At 45.1% G+C, this 16,072-nt stretch overlaps 1 protein-coding gene across 3 annotated transcripts in view; it reads right to left on the bottom strand.

Moving 5' to 3' along the window:
• The window catches only part of Ehf (ETS homologous factor), a 46,338-nt gene that overhangs the window by 4,428 nt on the left and 25,838 nt on the right, over positions 1 to 16,072 (bottom strand). For all 3 annotated transcript variants that reach the window (XM_045156882.1, XM_004660817.3, XM_045156881.1), the window contains exons 3-6: positions 12,239 to 12,484; positions 9,744 to 9,806; positions 7,411 to 7,479; positions 7,233 to 7,301 (exon numbers count right to left, since the gene is read on the bottom strand). In XM_045156882.1, the coding sequence (XP_045012817.1) occupies positions 7,233 to 7,301; positions 7,411 to 7,479; positions 9,744 to 9,806; positions 12,239 to 12,484 (447 nt within the window). The remainder of the gene's footprint in view (positions 1 to 7,232; positions 7,302 to 7,410; positions 7,480 to 9,743; positions 9,807 to 12,238; positions 12,485 to 16,072) is intronic.

Here is a 16,072-nt window from a genome sequence, read left to right on the forward strand (position 1 = left end):
GAGTGCCAATGTTTGGCATGCAAAGTTATATTTTAATCACCCTGACAAAGGGGCCATTGAGTGGGCTGAGCTCAGCACTAAGGCCCACAGTGGACTGTGGAAACACAGATTAGTTTAACAAATGACTCTTTATGGCAGCCATGTCACTGTCCCCACAGAGGAGATGACAGAGGCAGATCTATGAAAAGAAAATTCTCCTTTAAAAAAAAAAACAAAAACAGAGAGCACATGTTCTCAGACGTATGTAGGAGGCTGAAAAGTTTCATGTCAAAAAAACAGAGAAGGCCTGGAGAGAAGGCTTAGCAGTTAAGTGCTTGCCTGTGAAGCCTAAGGACCTCGGTTCCCCAGGTCCCACGTTAGCCAGATGCACAAGGGGGCGCACGCGTCTGGAGTTCGTTTGCAGAGGCTGGAAGCCCTGGAGTGCCCATTCTCTCTCTCTCCCTCTATCTGTCTTTCTCTCTGTGTCTGTCGCTCTCAAATAAAAATAAAAAAAAAATAATAATAAAGCAGAGAAGAGGTCAAGAGGAGGAGGTGATGAAAACAGTAGGACACCAATGACAGGCACAAAATGCAGTTACTCCGGAGGAGTGAGGTCTAGTGGCCTATCACAGTGGTGACTGTAGTTTATAGGGATTTGTTATATAGCTTATGAAGAACTACAGCAGGGGCTCAGGAGATGGCTCAGTGGATAAAGAGCTTGCCGAGTTTGGATCCCCAGCACCCACATAAAGTCAAGCATAGAAACATGTGCCTCTGACCTCAAGGCTGGAAGGAGGAGACAGGAGGATCCTCGGGGCTTGTTGGCTAGCTGATCTAGCTGAGTCAGTGAGCTCTAGGTCCAGTCAGTGCCGTGCCTCAAAGAATAAGGTGGATGTGGAAGAGGAGGCAGAAAGAATGTAAAAGCCACAAGATGAGAGGCATACTGTTCTCCTGACATGACCTGACTGGAACATTCATGACCCCACAGTGGCTACTGATGCTCTCACAATCCCAGCCCAGTTCTAAGCTCATCAACATTCTGATGTGGAGGATGGAGGATGACAGAAGGAATGAGACAGCAAAACAGAGGAAGGGCTACCTTGAAAGAGAAGAGTTCTCAGAGGATGAAGGGCAGGGGGGAGGGGATAAAAGGATGAAAACATGAACAAATTATAGTTTGTTTATATGTTAAAGTTCTCAATAAAGATATAAAACTTCTCAAAAAGTTAAAAAAAATAAGGTGGAGAGCAATGGATGAAGACACCCAATGTTGACCTCTGGCCTCCGCCTGAATACATACATATGTGCATGGGTGCACACATGTACCCATGTGCATATGAATATGCCACACATCACACACCACACATCACTCACTACGCACACAGAGAGAACTGGAACCAAGGAGTCTCAAAGGCTTCCAACGCTAAGATGGCAAACATGGAAGGAGATGGTAATGCTAATAACTGATTTGATCATCACACACTGTGTAAAGGGATCAAACCACCATTTTGTACCCTGTAAGTATGTGCAAGAAAAAGTAAGTGATATTATTTTGCTCTGTGTGTGTGTGTGTGTGTGTGTGTGTGTCTGTCTGTCTGTCTGTCTGTCTGAGGGCACTTCAGGGGTTGTGAGGACCAAGGTAGATCTTACTCAAAATTTCGTAACTGAATCATGATATATTGTTTATATTTATGGAAGTTGTCAGTAAAAAAGTTTTTCTTTTTGAAGTCCTATAATCAAAACCCAGCCACTTTTAATACAAAGTAGCCCCTAAACACATGTCAATTCTTAAAATTAAAAAAAAATACTGGGCCAGTAAAACTTGTCTTTTCTGTGGATATTACATCAGGACTTCCTACATCGGGTTTCTTTAGAGGGCATTGTAGATTCAATGATGCAGCATGCAAAGGGAGGGGCTCAGAGCACGCATTTGCTGGAGTGGTCCATTGTTCAAAGAGTTTATGGACCACAGACCATCCACTCCTAATTAAAATGATGAAGAGGGCTGAAGATATAGCTCATGGCTAGAGTGGTTGCCTAGCATGTACAATGAAGGCCCTGGGTTTAATCTCCAACACTAGATAAAACAAAACAGAAAATGAAATGATTAGGAAAAAGTTCCTCCTTCTTGAGGCCTCACTATCTTCCAGGCACCGTCCCATGCACGTTACATGAACTATCTCCTGGCATTCATACAACAGCCCTACAAGGTAGATACTATCATGAGCCACAGTTTAGATCTCAAGGGTACCTGAAAAACAAGTAAATGAGTTATCTCTAGTCATGGAGTCTCAAAGCAGAGCCAGGACAGTTGGATCCAAGAAGCCCATAAGCACAGTGCTGTGTCCTCTCCCAAACAGAAGAACATGTTGAATCACCAAAGATATTTTCCTGCCAAGAATCAGTTCATTTCCATAGGGCCTGCATCAGCAGGAATAACAGTTCCAATCTCCTGGTTCTGTACTACCCAGTGTTCATTGGCATGGGTTCATTCATCGATCTTACATGCCAGTTTGTCCCAACTCAACATTCCCAGCAGTTTCTCCAAAAGCCATGGTGGGATGAGGGAGTAAAGAGGCAAAAAATACTCATTCTGGTTCAGAATTTCCAAACATTGTCATGGAGTGCTTATACCTGTTGAGGCTTTCTCTGACTCTGGAGGGGCCAGTTCACAGGAGAGGCAAGGAAGCCTCACAGCAGTTCACTGGACAAGGTTGCAACACTCCGCCAGGATATGACGACATTGCCACAGGTCTGGCACCCACCCCGGGTTCCCAGTGATGCATCACCCTGACAGGGCCACGTTGTTCTGAAGACAAAGAGTGGCATTTACCCAGCAGGCCACAAGCAAAGCTCATTTTCACATGGTATCCAAGAGGGGAGAGGGCCACGATTTCAGAGCCAGGGGTGGATTCAAACAAAAAAACCAAAGTGTCTGTAAGCATTTTGGCCTCAACCATTGCTTTTGAGTTCCAAACTGACAGAGAATCAATCACTTTGGGCTTAAGGTACCAGAAAATGAATAGAGGCATATGCCCATGAAATTTTGTTAGTCATTTCAGGGACCTAGGGCTCACTTAGGATTTTATAGACTCTAGAGTAAAAGAGCACAGACTAGATATGCCATGGTGAAATTCCTCTTTGAGACATGAGCCATTGGCCACAGCCAGATATCCTCCACCTTGGGAAAGATGAACCCCTGTGTCCAAATGCCCCCACCCATTTGTGCAAGCAGCTCCTCTCATTCCAACATGCAGGAGTAATGCTGAAATCTTGACTGTCTTCAGATCTAGAATTTTCCAATGTTTTCAAAAAGATTTTATTTATTTATTTACGAGAGAGAGGCAGAGAGAGAGAGAAAGAATGGGCATGCTAGGATTTCTAGCCACTGCAAACGAACTCCAGTGCATGTACCACCTTATGCATCTGGCTTATGTGGGTACTGGAATCGAACCTGGGTTCTTAGGTTTTACAGACATGGACCTTCACCACTAAGCCATCTCTCCAGCCCCAGTTGTATATATATATATTTTTTTTAATCTACCACCTTACTTTAATACAACCCCTCTGCCACTTTGTCCTCCCTACTGCCACAAAAGTAAAAGGCAGACCTTTCAAATGATCCATGTGGTTAATTGATAAAAAAAATGATGGCTAGCTCTGGGGAGGTTGCCTAGCCTGGCTTTCTCTTACTCCCCCTCCCAGACATTTGGAGCCAAGGTCCACGGGGTCCAGGCAAGGGGCAGTGACATGCGTCAAGTTCATGATGCAAGTGAAGGGTATGCCTGGAGCCCAGCTGCTGCTATGCAAGAACAAGAGATTAGACGCATTTGCATATGATTCAGCTGTGAGCCATTTCTTTACGGGATATACAAATTCCAGTGTTCTAATAGACCATGCCACCCTTGCTTGAGGCTCAACAAGCCAGTAGATAAACACATCAAGCCTGAGTTGGCATGACTGGCTGTGGTACTATCGAGCAGATCAGAACACTGGTGGCAGCCATTTTATGGAACAGGCAGATGACAGAGAAATCAAAACAAAGCCTGCTTCCCACCTTGCATTATCACAAGGGCCATCAGTTTATTGGGAGCCTCGCCTTGGCGCAGCTTGAACTTGCTTGAAAATATAGAAGGATGTTCAACCGCATTCAATTTTATGAGAGCATGCAATGCAAAAACTGTGGGGTAGATAGCAAGTCTTTGGGGGGTATTTTGGGCCCATGTGGGGGAGACTCAACTGTTCTGGAAGGAACCAGTTCACACAAGGTTACAATGAGCATCCTACTAGAGGGTCATCTCTCCGGAGAATCTACCAACTGCAGACACTGAGTTGACTTGCTGAGAAGTTGACGGAGCGCTGGAATTATTTCTCTCATTTCCTAACCTGTTACATGCGGAAGTGGGAGGCGGTAGGGTGAGGACCCAGGGAGTTCAGGGAAAGCTCATTCAGTGCAGTAAGTGGCCTTCGGGGGCTGGAGAGATGGCTTAGCGGTTAAGCACCTGCCTGTGAAGCCTAAGGACCCCGGTTCGAGGCTCGGTTCCCCAGGTCCCACGTTAGCCAGATGCACAAGGGGGCGCACGCATCTGGAGCTCGTTTGCAGAGGCTGGAAGCCCTGGCGCGCCCATTCTCTCTCTCTCCCTCTATCTGTCTTTCTCTCTGTGTCTGTCGCTCATAAATAAAAAATGACCAAAAAAAAAAATTTAAAAAATAAAAATAAAAAAAAATAAGTGGCCTTCAGGGTCCCTCATCCTCCAAGTAGAAATAAGATGACCCAGGGCTGGAGGGATGGCTTCGCAGTTAAGACATTTGCCTGCACAGCCATAGGACCCAGGTTTGATTCCCTAGAACCCACATAACCAGCTGCACAAGGGGGTACATGTTTTTGAAGTTTGTTTGCAGTGGTTGGAGGCCCTGGCATGCCCATTTTCTCTCTTTCCCTCTTTCTAGGTCCCTCTTTCTCTCTCTCTCTCAAATAAATAAAATAAATATAAATAAAATAAGAAATAAACTGATTCCTAAAGGCCTCTATGGGCTCTAAGATTCCAGAAGTGTAAGTCAAAACAGAAAAAGAGATATTGTATTGAAAATGCCAGAATGAAACCTAAACCTCTCTATGCCAACCAAAAAAAAAAATCAAAATAAAATAATTAATAATGAAATAGAAAAGGAAAGGAAGACCTAGCTTCCAAACAGTAAAGCTGTGGCTACCTGGAGACCTCAAAAAAAAAAAAATAAATAAATAAAATAGCTGGGCATGGTGACGCACGCCTTTAATCCCAGCACTGGGGAGGCAGAGGTAGGAGGATTGCCGTGAGTTCGAGGCCACCCTGAGACTCCATAGTGAATTCCAGGTCAGCCTGGGCTAGAGTGAGACCTTCCTTCGAAAACCAAAATAAAATAAAATAAAATACCCTAAGGCTCAGGAACTGGTTGGTTCAACGTTATTCCTTTTGGGAGAAAATATTTTATTTATGTATTTATTGAAGTATGGGGCAGATAGAAAGAATGGGCACACCAGGGCCTCCAGCCACTGCAAACAAACTCCAGACGCATGTACCACCTTGTGCATATGGCTTACATGGGTCCTGGGGAATTGAACCTGGGTTTTTACACTTCACAGGCAAGCACCATAACCACTAAGCAATCTCTCCAGTCCCAACTTTATTCTTAGTTGGAATTTTTTTCCATAAATCAAAGACTCAGCTGCAAGGACATGGGAAGTTGGAGAGAAAATGACAGGGCAACTCTGGTGGTTTTCTTAGCCTTAAAGTCCATCTTGAGAAGGGGACGATTGCCACATAAATTTTACCAAGATGGCCTGCTCCTTTGGAGCCAAACACAGTATGTAGTCCTGCCAATCTTTGCCCTGCTTCCCAATTTCAACAAATCTCTTGGAGGGATTCACACTGCTGGTGCTGTTGTAGGGAGGAGAAAGGAGAGAAGTGAAGTAGCTTCGGGTCTCAACCACAAGCCCAGAAGCATTTACACTGGCTCCCAGCCCCACCTCATACAAGGGGCTTCTCCCAAACAAAACACCCCAAAAGCTTTCAGTATTTCAAGTCAAAAAGATATACACATGACAAAAACAAAAGCGGAGGAAAGGCTGTTGTTTAATTATATGCTGTCTTTCATGAAGACCCTGCTGATTTACAGTTTCTGAACGTGTCCCAGGTTCAGCTCAACTAGGGAACTCAATCTCCTGAGTCTGCCTGTTACATTTTCAGAGAATCCTTCATAAAATGAACTTTAACAATCTGTTCTCCTGGACGTAAAGAAGACTGATTCTCTGGCAACTGATGTCTCGGTGCCATTTCATTGCACCCAGGTCCAGAAACGGCACGAAATACTTTATTCCACAAGTTCCTCCAGAGTGAGTACAAAGGCATGTGAGCCCCTCTCCCAGACCTCCCAGGTGCCAACCTTATCACTTGGTCTAACACTAACCGGGAGTCATGGATAATGCCTGGTTGCAGCCAAGCATAGTCAAATGTACCTGCTATGCATAGACTTCAATCAGTCCAGGTTCTCTAACTGATTAGAGGGGCTAATGAGCCATCAGGGTTAGGCTTTAAAACAGGGGGAAAAAAAGACAATACAAACATTTTCAGACATTCCCAGTGACTGCTTCATCCACAAACCATCCCATACGTTCAATGGCCTCTTGAATCCACTCTTCACATGCTTTCTCTAGTGCTAAATTTTACATTGTAATTAATTTTAAATATAGTTTAAAATGAAAGCTAGCCTTATCTCTAATAAGTACAAATAATTTTATGAGATATATCTCCAAAGCCATTTTTTATTGCAAAGATAGGAAAGCAGAAAAAACTTTTGTTGTCACAGAGGGTGACTGGTTTCACAGTACAGAAATGCTTCTAGACAAATCTAGGTCGGTTGTCTTTGCTGTGTACAAATACTGACTCAGACACATGTAAATGACAACTCAGTTTCTTCCCCAGACTTTTTTGAAAAAGAAAATATTTATTTGAGTGAGAGAAAGAGGGAGAGAGAGAAAGAGAACAGGTATGCCAGGGCCTCCAGCCACTGCAAATGAATTCCACACGCATGGGACACCTTGTGCATCTGGGTACTGGGGAATCGAACCTGGGTCCTTAGGCTTTGCAGGCAAGTACCCCAACCACTAAGATATCTCTCCATCTTTCTTCCCTAGCCTTTTAGTGAAAAAGACTCCAAGAAAGCAGTAAACACAGGCATGACGCCCTCAGGCCTCAGATGTCAGGACAACTTACCTATTGGAAGGTGACCAGAGGTTGTCATGGAGATTTGGGCTCTGCAGAAAGTTTTGCTGTCCAACAAATCTGCAACAATGAAAGGTACAAGGCATTGAGAGTCCCCTCCTGATGACAGAACTCTGCAGCAGTGAGAACAAAAGTATTTAGGGGCCTTCAGAAAGGGGGAAGTAGTTACCTACTGTGCTACCATAGCTGCTGTCATAGAGATAGTTTTCTTCTTTCCAGGGGTTCATGAGGGAAGGATCTAGAAGGAACAGGAAATGGGGGGACAGTTAGCAGCCAATGTCTCCAAAGTGAAGAACTCACCAAGTCTCTGCTCAGAGAAGTGACAGTCAGCCACAGACGTGGGTTACCTGAGAATAATGTCAGCCCATTTTTCCCCTCGGTACCATGGAAATGGCTTTGCTACAACCCTAACCTTGTGATCCATAGCTCTTGTATTTTCAGGGAAATGAGTGCAATTCTATCCTACATCAATACTTGGTTTCCTAGGAATTGCCCCAGCCTATCTTGGCTTTGTCTTACATTCTACCATATAATCACCAAAAATGCCCGGAGGAGGAGGGAAAGCCTTGTTAGGGACCACTAAATGGGTTAATTAAAAGTCATTAGTGATTAATGACCATCTTTTCCTGACGATATTTTCTGGGGAGAGCTGACAATGTTTCTTTCAGAAAGGTCTTATTAGTCTTCTCAAAGAGACTCTCCCTTTTTTGATTTTTGGGAATTTTTAAAAATTTATTTGAGAGAGAGAGAGAACAGGTATGTCAGGGCCTCTAGTCACTGAAAACAAACTCCAGACTCATGCACCACCTTGTGCATCTGGCTTCAGTGGGTCCTGGGGAATCGAACCTGGGTTCTTTGGCTTTGCAGGCAAGTGCCTTAACCGCTGAGCCATCTCTCCAGCCCAGTCTCCCTTCTAAGTTGGGTGACAGCTTCCTCCTTCTAGGGTTTGTCCAATTAACTTCAGGGGTGACATGAACTTCTCCTAACCCAGGAGAAGGGGGGAGAGTAGCTTTAAGCAGTAGGCTCATTGTCTCCATCTCTGGAAGACTCCATTGCTTGCTTCTCCAGTGTGCTTCATAAGCATGTCTCACTCCTCCTGACTCCAGATTTCGGATTGGAAGGAAACGCCCCCTCTACCTACCCCAAATGAAGTCCAACTCCCACACAACCCCCACATCTGGGCTGGTCTCCAACACAAGCATGTCATTCCTGGCTGGCCAAGAGCACAAAGCTCTCACCTTGTCCCCTATAGAAACTTCCCACCTCACCAGGACCCCCCGACCTCAGCTACCTCCACTCCCCTCCTGCCCAAGGTTCCGAGCGTGAGAGCCAAGTCACTAGCAATGTACTTCATTTTGTTTTTAAAGCATAAATGGGATAAAACCTGACTCACTGGCTAAGTCCTCATGTTTACGACATAGGGATTTAGTTGGTATTTTAACTCATAGATACGTGTTTGGGCACCCCAAGCCCGATCTCTTGAGGTTACACCCTCTGTCCTTGTTGGGTCACCTTTTACACCTGTTGTTGTCTCTGAAAACAAGCTGAACCAAAGAGGTTTAGGGGTGTGGGTCCCTGTGTGAGGCTCATCTCCTCTGCTCCCAGGGTGAACCTTCTCCTGCAACCTTGAGCTCAGCTTTTTTGAAGTGGTAACATAAGAATGTCCAGATGGTCGAGGAGGGTTATCAAGTTCTTTGAGATCTCTCCAAGCTCACTCAGGCCCCTTCCAGTGGGGCTAACTGTAAGGTCAAGGCCACTTTCTTAGCCAAGTCCTGGCCTTTCTCCAGGGTAGAGGCAGGCCCACAAAGCATAGGCATTCAGATCACCCATCCCCCCAGCACCTAAGTAGAAGAACAAGGCTCAGAAGGCCTAATGAACAAGCTCAGCACCTCTTGTTTTTGTTTCTGTTAATAACTGTAGACCAGCCCCCTTATAAAAGAGTAAATAACTGCATGGACTTATGTTGGCACCAAGTGACTCAAAATCACCCCCAGATCAAATTCTGTTCATGGTGAGTGCCAAACTACCCTCGGGGAGTCCTGTGGCAAACTTGATCAACCCATGTGGCTTAAAAATCTCCCCAGTGTGGACATAGGGGGTGACCCAGGACCTGTGGCACTTGTACCAATTTCTCGTGGGGGAAGCAACCTCCACAACAGCAATTTTAGGACAGAGCAAAGGGAATGAACTTGAATGTAGAATCCACTCGGAGCCTACCATAAATGCTGCCATGGGGAAATATCCTTAAGACAGTAATGGGGATCCTTTTAGAATTCCCAGGGAAGCTTAGCACCTGTCTCCATATCAGGCATAGTTGGGAGTCACTGGTCCCAAGGGCAAGGCAAGAGGCTCGGTGTAGGGTGGCCATCGAAGGCAGGCGGGGAAGTGGCCTCTCTGGGCTCCCTGCCAAACGTGCTCCCACGCTCTCTCGTCCTCCCTCCCAGTTGTTCTCCCCAGGGCTTCACCTAGCCAAATTGGCTTCTTTCACCTCTCACCACTCACCGGTTTGTTCAGTCTTCACAATGACGTTGTGTGTGGACTGGAACAGGTCACTGCTGCACTGGCCTGTGGAGGACAGGTTGGGAAAGTCAGAAAGAGCCCAGATGGACTTGAAAGTTGATGATGTGGTAGTCCAGGGCACCCACATGGGAGGCAGTTCTCTGGGTGGTAAAGGGAAGGCATGCAGTATAATGGGCACAGAACGTCCTAAGTCAGAAGGCTGCTTTCTCCATTCCTAGCTACAAGGCATTTGCTTTCCCGGTCTCAGTTTCCTCATCTATGAAGTTAAGAGATTACGTTAGATAGAATTGCTTACATGACCTCTGTGCCAGTCTCCCATGCTGATGGCATGAGAGTGAAAAATGCAGGGGAAACAATTTGAATGTAACTAAGTCTTCAGATTTCTGATCTTAAATTTAATCCAACCCACGTTGATTAGATCCAGTCTGTGAAACACATCTGGATACGATGCAGTAAATTTTCCTCTATTAATGCCTTCAGTGCTCACACAAGTAACACACACCTCTCAGCCTCCTGTTTGCTTGCAATACTCCTCTTGAGTAAGACAAAGGAAAACACATATATCCATGTGAGTGAATCTAAAATGATCTTCCTCCCCAGAAAGATTATGAATATTCATATTTGTGACATTCAGCTTCCCATCTATAAAATGGGTATCATATTTTATCCTAAGTTTATTCAATGACTCCAATCACTTAGAACACTGAAATAAGCAAACACGCAATAATGGAAGTTAATGGAGTGCCAATAGATAAGCAAACAGTAAAACCAGGGTAAGAAATCCGGTCATTAGGCACTCAGAGGCAACAGTAGCATAACGAAACACATTATGGAAGGTCAAAGATGGACACTGTTCTTCACAGACCTCCATGCTGCCTCTGGCTTCAGTCTGTCCGGGTAAGGTTCTGAAGGAGCAGATTTAACTGGAGGTCGGGAAGTAAGTATTTTTAATTCTTCAAGTATGTCTGCTCTTTCTGAAGATGTCTGGGGTTTACTTATAGAGCCTTGTTGGCAATCACCATTGTGAGGTTAGTGAGACAAAGGGAGTGCCATAAGGCTGGTGAGGGCATTTAAAATGGCCACCTCAACTGCCAGGGCCATAACCAGACACCCTGACCCTCCTAAGGTATTGATGGTAGCTGTCAGAACCTGACTCTGGTTCATGGCTCTCTGGAGCTCACATTTCTTAAGCCCTAGTTACCTGCCCAAATACAGGCTCTGCTAAGACATAAATGCCTTTTCCATGGTAGACAGGCCAGCTCATTATGGTAAACATTTCTACTTTCCAAGGTGCAGGAAACAAGATCTTTAAAGCCACTCAAGGAGCAATCTTAACACTGTCTGCAGCATTCTGCACAATGAATTGTCTAACCTACCAGGACTTATAGAATGCACGTGTCTGAATAAACTGTTACTGTGGCAGTGTTTTCAAGGTGAGGCCTTGAAACACTTGAGGTTTTAGGGCCATACCAATCCCAGAAATCACTACAGAAATAATCCACATGTGTTCAGGCCATTCGTGCTTATTTTATAATTATTATCTCAAGCATGGGCCTTTTAAGAACCCGTAAAAATTGTGAACTTTTGGGCTAGAGAAATGGCTTAGCGGTTAAGAGCTTGCCTGTGAAGCCTAAGGACCCCGGTTTGAGGCTCGGTTCCCCAGGATCCACGTTAGCCAGATGCACAAGGGGCGCACTCATCTGGAGTTCGTTTGCAGTGGCTGGAGGACCTGGCATGCCCATTCTCTCTCTGTCTCTATCGGCCTCTTTCTCTCTCTCTCTGTCACTCTCAAATAAATAAATAAAAATGAACAAAAAAATTTTAAAAAAATAAATGAAAAATTTGTGAACTTTTACCACTCCTAAATACACAGATCTAATTTCATACATCTTCTTGAATACTCCCATTTTAAGAACCTGGATTTAGGCTGAAAGTGGTGGTATAGTTCTGTAATTCTAGCACTTGGGAAGCTAAGGAAGGAGGGTTTCAAGTTCAATGCCAGCCTGAAGTGCCTAGGAAGTTCAAGGCCAGCTTGAACTACGTAGTCACATAGTGAGACTATTTCTCAAAAGTAAGTGAATGAATATAAATAAATAACCTAATTATAGAAGGCCTTTTGTTTCCTTTTGAAAAATTTATTGTTGATCTTTAACAATGAAACGATTGGGAATTAAATTCCGAGACTCTATTAGCAAATGTAAAAAGAAACATTTGCCTCTCAGTAGCAAGTGTTCTGTGACTACCCAGCCGGTCCTGTCTCCCTGCAAATGATTTTATAGTCATAAGAAAGAACTGAGTTGCGTCAGCGTTCAAAAGGGATTCCACCCACTGTCTACTCTAGTTTCTTCCTGTCTCCTCACCTCCTCTCTACTGCTCTGTGTTGGGAAATGGCACTTCGGAGGTGAGAGCATCCTGTGGCATCTCTAACACCAAGCGGAGCCAGCTGCCTAGCCTCGGCAGGCCCCGGCGCCTCTCACCGTTCCACTTGAGATGCTGCAGGTTACTGTAGAGCAGCTGCCCCGCCGAGCCCGCCGCCCGCGTGAACTCCTGCAGGCTCATGCTGCACAGGTGCTCGCCGCTGACATCGAACTCCTGGAAAGGGATGCAGCTGGCGTCCATCTGGTTGGTGTCCAGGAGGTGCTGCAGCCACTCCCATACCTGGTACTTGGTCCAGTACTGAGGGTGGATTTCGTGCCACTGGCTTCCGAAAAACCCGCTGGAAACTGCAAAACAGGACAGGGCCCCCGTGAGTGGTCCCTACTTGCTCCTCGGGTAGAGTTTCTGACACAGGGAGGCTTGGCTGGCTCAAGGGCAAGGAAGCATACAACTACAGCGTAGGAGATTGTGTGAGTTCTAGAAAATAGGCTCAAAACATGGGCTCTTGGCTGGAGAGATGGCTTAGCGGTTAAGCGCTTGCCTGTGAAGCCTAAGGACCCCGGTTCAAGGCTCGATTCCCCAGGAACCACGTTAGCCAGATGCACCAGGGGGCGCACGCGTCTGGGGTTCGTTTGCAGCAGCTACAGGCCCTGGTGCGCCCATTCTCTCTCTATGTATATCTGCCTCTTTCTCTCTCTGTTGCTCTCAAATAAATAAATAAAAATGAACAACAAAAGTATTTAAAAAAAAAACATGGGCTCTTGCCTAATCATGGTGGAGTGCTCGTTTATCTTGGCATCTTCATGCCTTCCGCACGTGACGCTCATCCCTGAACACAGACAGATAAGGCACAAGCCCTAAGTGCTCTGATAAAGGCTAGGTCTTACCGAAGCATCCTACTTGATCGCCCACATGCAAATGTCACATAAATCGTTAACGCTGTATTATTTAGGAAATGATGACGTGAAAATGATCTACATGTGTTCAGTCTAGATGTATTTTAAAAAATATTTATTTGAGAGAGCAAGGGAGAGAGAGATCAATAGAGAGAATGGGCACCCCAAAGCCTCCCGCCACTGCAAACAAATTCCAAACTCCAGATGTTTGCGCCACCTTGTGCATCTGGCTTACATGGGTCCTGGGGAATGGAATCCAGTCCTTTGGTCTTCACAGGCAAGACTACTAAGTCATTTCTCTGGCTCTATGTGGTTTTTGTTTTGTTTTGTTTTGTTTTGTTTTGTTTTGTTTTGTTTTGTTTTGTTTTGTTTTGTTTTGTTTTTTGAGATAGAGTCTCACTCTGGTCCAGGCTGAGCTGGAATTCACTATGTAGTCTCAGGGTGGTCTTGAACTCTCAGTGATCCTCCTACCTCTACCTCCCAAGTGCTGGGATTAAAGGTATATGTATTTTTTTTAAAATCTGGATCCAAATCCCCACACTCCCATATTTTTTTCTTGCACACACATATAGACACATATGCACACAAATATGCTCTCTGAAGTCAGACCATTTTCAAACAAAAATGAGGCCTGAAATTAATGCTTCTTTCTCTCTAGTGCCTTGGCTTCTCCCTAACGTGGTAGAGATTATTCACCTACTGATGCTCTGGTGTCCCACTGCCCCTGATGGTCATCAGAGCTGCTCTGATGTCACCTCTCTACACAGTTACCTCAATAGCTCCTTGTTACCCAGTGAAACTAGAAATAAGACTGCTAGCTAAGTCAGGCATTGAAACACTTCACTATTTTTCTCTTGGCCTATAAAACATTCATTTTTTTTTTCCTGTGCAATTCTCTCAGCTCCATTTGTATCCTACCTCTTATGCCTGTTGAATGCCTACTTCTCTTTCAAACTCTGAACATAAAAAAAAATAAAGCCATCACTGCACCCCCAACTTACTTTGGGGTGTGACCCTCCCAGAGACATGCTTAGGATTTCTCCCCATGGCTGCTGTCAGGTTCTGTTCATCTTTACAGATCTCCAGGGGCTGGCTTATTCTCCTTTGTGAACTGGATGCTCAAGGTCACAAACTCTGCCTTATTTATCCTCATATATCTTATAAATGATCCCTCAGAGACCTCGCCATTGAAGAAGCTCACTATATATTCAATACAATTCAATTATTATTAAAAACAAATAACTCAGGAATATAGAAGCATTGTGAGCATGTTTCCAAGATGGTTAATTCAGACACCAGTGAGTTGTAAAGTTATTACTGAACCTGTTCTGCAATAGTCGTCTATGAATGTGACTTCTTCATGCTCATCTATAAGAACATCACAGCCAGGCGTGGTGGCACACCCCTTTAATCCCAGCACTTGGGAGGCAGAGATAGGATGATCGCCATGAGTTCGAGGCCACCCTGAGACTCCAGAGTGAATTCCAGGTCAGCCTGGGCTAGAGTGAGACCCTACCTTGAAAAAACAAAACAAACACACAAACAAACAAAAAGAACATCACCTAGTGAACCCAAAGGCATGGAGGCTGGAAAAGAGCCAGTCTCTAGGTCCATGTTACAGGCCTAAGGGACTTTACAGTCCTTTAAAACAGAAGTCAAGGGGGGGCATTCTCCTCCAAGGAAGGTGGGGTGGGGGGGCAAGGCCATGGAGCAGATTCTCCCCATTCTGGCAAGCTAAGGCAGGGAAACAAAAATTGAACATGACACAAACTCAAGATACGGTTCACTGTCATATGACTTCCTGGATAAATATGGTCTATTCCCCCAGCAAGGGCACAAAGAAGACAGAGTACGAGAGACCAAAGAAACAATTCTATCCCAGTCTAGCTGGGTGAACCAAGAAGCTTAACTGGGGTTACTTACAAGAGCATGTGTGAGGGGTCACCCTTGGGAGCACGAGTGTCCCCAAACAGCTTCACCACCAAAGAGTAATTTCACTACCTATCAACTGTTAACTTCTTATATACCCTCAGACACATAAGGACATACACCCCCTGAGCCACTCCTGAGGCCCTGATGTACCTAGGGAGCCCCCTCTCTACAGAGGAATGCTAATGAGTCCAATTTTCGGAGGTCCTCCTGTGGGTCACGGCTGCTCTGATTTCAAGACACCAGCAGCCAAGCTCAGCAGACAGGGTTCCACAAAACTGCAGAGGGGAATGTATTTACAAGGAGACTGTTCCTAAGGGTTCCTTCAAAATCATGCTAGATCAGTGCTTCTCAGACTTCATTGTGATTACAAATCACTAATGTCAGGCTAACAACTGCTTGAATGCAGATTCTGTTCAGGTCGTCTGAGATGAGACCTGAGTTTCTGCATCCCTAGGAGGTCTCATGGGGGTAGTGCTCCTGGGCTGTGATACAGAGGAGGGGCAGGAGAACCCACCCCGGGCTTCCTGGCCTCCGAAGCAATAACTGCAAGAGGTCAAGATCATATAGGACACAAAGGTGACTGTCACTTATAACTGCCACTCACAGGGTTGAATTTTCACTGCTTATACCTCATAGCAAAACGAACAAAGCCCCAGACCTTCTTCCTAAAGAGGAAGCTAGCAGTAGGGATCCCAGTAGGAAAGGATTAGAAAGATGTAGTCCAATTTTAGGCATATAGAAATATTCCCAAATGGATAAAGCTTATGCTAGAGATTTAGAGATTTTCAAGTCTATTTTTTAAATCTCACAAATATGGCTATTTAAAATAGGAACTTTTTGGGAGGGGTATTTCAAGGTAGGGGCCCACTCTAGCCCAGATTGACCTGGAATTTGCTATGGAGTCTCAGGCTGGCCTTGAACTCACAGTGATCCTCCTACCTCTGTGTCCTGAGTGCTGGGATTAAAAAGGCGTGCTCCACCATGCCCAGCTAGGAACTATTTTTTTGTATTTCTCAAGTCTTTGATTCCACTCCCCCCACCCCCCAAAATAACTGTGCTTCTCTAGACTTTCTAACAAGAGGCAACATCTTTAAATAGCCCTGTGAT

Source organism: Jaculus jaculus, chromosome 8 (assembly GCF_020740685.1).
Source record: "Jaculus jaculus isolate mJacJac1 chromosome 8, mJacJac1.mat.Y.cur, whole genome shotgun sequence".
In the NCBI taxonomy this organism is placed as follows: Eukaryota; Metazoa; Chordata; class Mammalia; order Rodentia; family Dipodidae; genus Jaculus; species Jaculus jaculus.